The 4,473-nt window shown below is 32.5% G+C and overlaps 1 protein-coding gene across 1 annotated transcript; it reads right to left on the bottom strand.

Annotated features, from left to right (window-relative positions):
* Positions 1 to 810: 810 nt before the first annotated feature.
* Positions 811 to 4,008, bottom strand: LOC139872321 (transcription factor bHLH143-like). The gene is made up of 4 exons (XM_071860172.1): positions 3,860 to 4,008; positions 2,791 to 3,262; positions 2,534 to 2,675; positions 811 to 2,168 (listed from the first exon to the last, which is right to left on the bottom strand). The coding sequence occupies exon 4, from the start codon at positions 2,149 to 2,151 to the stop codon at positions 1,213 to 1,215; it is 939 nt and encodes a 312-aa protein (XP_071716273.1). The 5' UTR covers positions 2,152 to 2,168; positions 2,534 to 2,675; positions 2,791 to 3,262; positions 3,860 to 4,008; the 3' UTR covers positions 811 to 1,212.
* Positions 4,009 to 4,473: the final 465 nt, after the last annotated feature.

Below are 4,473 nucleotides of genomic sequence, written 5' to 3'. Positions count from 1 at the left end.
AAAATGAACATATTAGTAAGGGTACTTAGCAGTGAATTTATCTCTTTGTCCAATTAATAAAGAAAAAGAGACCCACCATTGATGATTGTCCTTTGAATTTGTATATTAAAAAGAGGAACTTTAAAAAAAATGGAGAAATTTGAAGTGAGTTTTGGGTCCATCTGAGTCACCAAGGCATGCAAGCAAGCAACCTTGCCAACTTCAGGTTTCACATCTTTTTTTCAACAATTAAAAGTTTCTTTTTTTTCTTCTCAATTCTCATTCATCCACACTCATAACAAAACACAAAGAACATAAATACACATTGCTTTTCAATTTCTATCCTCCTTTTTTAATATCCCCACAACAATAGTCATCTTCTTTTGAGTCTTGTATACTTTGATGCAGTCAATAAAAGCCTCAAACCTTTTAGTATTTTGGTACTATATCAACTTGTACATCATGCAGTGTAAGTTATACTGTACATGAGATCTGATCAAAAGCATTTTATACACCCATGAAGGCTCATAATCAATCATCCAATAAAGTTATCATCCCATGCTTCAAATTTGTACCTCATGAAGTAAAAGTTCATTACTCGAGATTTGTCCATAAAGACTTATTCTTTTTAACCTTTATACACCCATGAAGAATCATTATCATGACCATCAATTCAATAATTTTAGCATGCTTTGAATTAGTCTTCTTTAACCTTTATATTTCCATTAAAGACCATTATCAAGAATCAAAGAAAAGTACTTTAAAGGTGCCCAACTTTCTGTTTACAAATTTACAAACTTTTTAATTTCAAAAGCAAAATTACCAAATTACACCTTCACACAAACTAAAAAAAAAAAAAAAAAAAAAGCAAAAAAACCTCAGCTTTCAACATCTTTCGTCTCTTGTAAACCTTCAAGAAGCATATTATAGACAATAGTCTTCACACAATAAAACTTCTACATTGCTCAAGATTTTACCATAAAGCCTAAACTTTTTTAACCATCCATGAATGGCTTATATGGTCACTAAACTTGCATTTGTCAAAAGCTTTAAACTTTCAAATCTTAAAGTTACCAAATTCTACTTTTTTACAAACAGTATACACTATCATCATAACCATAAACAAACCCAGCAGTCGTTAGATCAATGCACAACGTGTAACGCTCAATGTACACGTCACTATGGCAAGACCATATCATGAAAAAGATTCACCTTTTCTTTATGGGTTTTTAATTAAAGAGAATCAATCCCCAACGCTTTCGCTTTCACCTTCAAAATTTTCAAGTAACTAATGGCTTCATCAATAAGCATCATTGCATCTTTACCACTTTTCGCACCAGGAATCAATTCTTTAAGAATGCTTATAGTTTCTTTCACTCTCTTTTTTCTTTCCGGTAAACTTTCCGATTCCATTTCGGGGAATCCATTTCCGGCATCGGAATCATCACCGGAACAATTTACACCTGAACTTGCAGTGTCCTCGAACGAGACATCATACCCTCGTGTTTCAAGTTTACGACGTTTAAGACCACCATTTGAACTAGCCACTTCTTCGAGAAAATTTTCATTTCGTTGTTCATGTTTTTTGGAATCGATAACGGTATTAGGAGAATGTGCGGTACTTTCTTCTTCATCATCTTCAGAATAATCAAACTCATCATCATCTGAATAAAGCAATGCGTTAAGCTCTTCGGTATCCTCGTGCATTTCACTTGTCTCATTATTTCCATCATCAACAAACGTGTTAAAAAAAGGGGTACCCTCGTGTTTTTCTTTTACCGAAGTTTCCTTTTTCGGGTCGAAGGAAATATGAGGTTTTGGGAGGTGGTAATGGGTCGGGGTAGAAGTATAAATCATCGTTGTACAATCGTTTGATCGATCAAACACAAGAAACTTCTTTTGTACCTTGTGTGTTGTTCGAGGTTCAAGATATTGTTGTTTTGGAAAAGAGTTGACCACACGGGTCATATCTTTGACTTTGAACCAACCACGCGATTCTTGTGGTTTGGCTGCTGCAAATGTAAACATGGGCGGGTTTCCGTTAGTCAAGTTGGGTGAAAGCGTATTCCCCAAAGATGGAACGTTAAGTCGGTGGCGGAAACCGAAAGGAGCACACGACAAATTTGGATCGATTTGTTGGTTTTGAAACCATGATTCAAAACCTTTCTCCATTCAAACTAAACTATCACCTGTAAAATTTTATAGAACTATAATAAGCATTTGAAATGAAATATGAACAATAGGCGTGGCGAAAGGCGTAGTTCAGGTGGGTTGGGTAACTGATAATTAATCTGGGTCAAAATGTGTGTTCCTGTCTGTCTTTTTAGTATGGGTCGGGTCGAGTTGACTATAAACCCTTTTCAAGTAGAAAATTATATTCTTGTTAGAACAAGAAATAGATCATTGGTCCATTTTTAACACGCTCGGGGTCTCGACCCATTTCCATTTCAGCTAAGATGTTAATAAAATAATTACCCAACCCAAATTGCCACCTCCAATCAACAGGATAAAACAAATACACATATTTCAACTTTTCAAACCATGAAACTTATACCAGGAGATCGACGACAATACGCACGCGTGTATACAGATTTCTGAAAAACTTTAAAAACAGCAAAAAATAAAAATTCCAGCTTGATCACGAATAAGAAAACAGACTACGTAACGGGCTTTAGCAAATGTCGAAAATACTCGGCCTGCATAAGAAAAATCGATATTTAGATATTTCAGATTAAAACAAGAATTATAATAAAAGTAATACTTGAAACAATATACCAGTAAGATTTATCATTAACTAACTAACTAACTAACCTGACAATCTTGAAGAGGTTGAAAGCAAGCAATAACTTTAACAATTATGGTTGTACTCCCATTAATTCCATTTTCATGTTTCAATGCCTTGAATCTTGTTTGTCCAGCTGATTGACACACCATAACTACTACTACTACTTCTTCCAAAGATTTTTTATATAATTATAAATTAAAATAAAATAAATCTGCCTCTAATAAAAAGATTAAAAGAGCTTAAAACGCGAAAAAGATGGAAACTTTGATCAAGATTCAACTAATCCAACGGCAGTAACAAGGGATGACAACAAAAAGATTAGTACCCATGGATGAAAAATGAATGATTTCAGAAGTGAGTTTGTAACAAGGGTATTTTGGTAATTTCACTGAAAGGTAATGATTTTACAGAATCACACGACAGTAGAGATTGAGGGAGATGAATTTCCTATAAACGTGTGCTGATAAGCTACACCACCGCATGCTTTTTTAACCACAACTGGCAAATAAATAACAAGAAAACATCATCATAATTAGAAATTTAGAATAAATATAAATATAAATATTATATTATAGTAATTTATAAGAAATGATAAGCTATCAACTACTCATATAACACAAACATTAGTAATTTAAAATGTTACTTGATTTTTTTCTCTTGATTTCTTTAGATGAAAAGGGAAAAAAAGTATGAAATAACACATTTTTTTTTATAAAAAATGAATCTTTTGAAAATAAGAAAACAATAAATAATATATACAAAATAAACTACTAGAATTAATCTTTAAACCCCAAAAAATTACACAAAAAATAAAGTTCCATATATACTCACTTTGAAAACAGAGTACCAAATCCCATATTAATTACTGTATTAAATCTTATAAATCAAATAAATTGAACGACAATAATCAAGAGTAAGCAAAAAAGTAGATTAAATATGTAAGCTTGATTCTAAAACTAAGCACCCAAATTATAAACTTATAAACCCACAAACCAAACAGAGAATTGAACAATATTATAATATTATAACAATCTAAACATGAAGCACAATATATGGAATAATAAATAACATTAAATAAATTTGATAGAATTTTACCTTTGCAAATTACTCTGAAAACCCAAATCCTAAATCGAAGAATCTTGAAAACCCAGAATCAAAATCTGCAGGGGAGGATAAATCAGGAGTGTGTGTGTGTGTGTGAGAAAGAGTAAAAAGATGAAGTGAGAGCGAAAACAGAGATAGACAATTATATAGAGATGATCCACGCGTGCAAATAGAGACAACAAGTATGTGTGTTTTTGGTACGTGCGAATCGCATGCTTCGGTGGGTGTGTAATTTAGTGATTAATTATGTATGATGTTGATGACATGGACCCTGGTTTTTGGTTGGAGGTGGGACCCATTATTCTATTTTCAATTTAATATATTTAATTAAAATAGTTTAATACCATAAATAATGTTCACCGATTGCACTTTTAAGTTCTCTCGTATACTAACTAGTATAGTAGGGGTTATGTTTCAACCGATTACAAGAAATTCTTTTTTTTTACCAACCAATTACAAGGAATTTTTACCCGAGAGTTACATTATTTGAGTGGTGGACGATAAGTTCCAGCCGTAATCTAGTATTTTCTAGATGCCGCTAAATGTCTTCATTCTAGCCGCAATCTAGAAGATACTAGATATTCAAAGTTGCCAATTTTGACTAT

Source organism: Rutidosis leptorrhynchoides, chromosome 10, assembly GCF_046630445.1.
Source record: "Rutidosis leptorrhynchoides isolate AG116_Rl617_1_P2 chromosome 10, CSIRO_AGI_Rlap_v1, whole genome shotgun sequence".
In the NCBI taxonomy this organism is placed as follows: Eukaryota; Viridiplantae; Streptophyta; class Magnoliopsida; order Asterales; family Asteraceae; genus Rutidosis; species Rutidosis leptorrhynchoides.
Note: the sequence above shows the minus strand (reverse complement) of the source record. Positions and strands in the feature narration are given on the sequence as shown.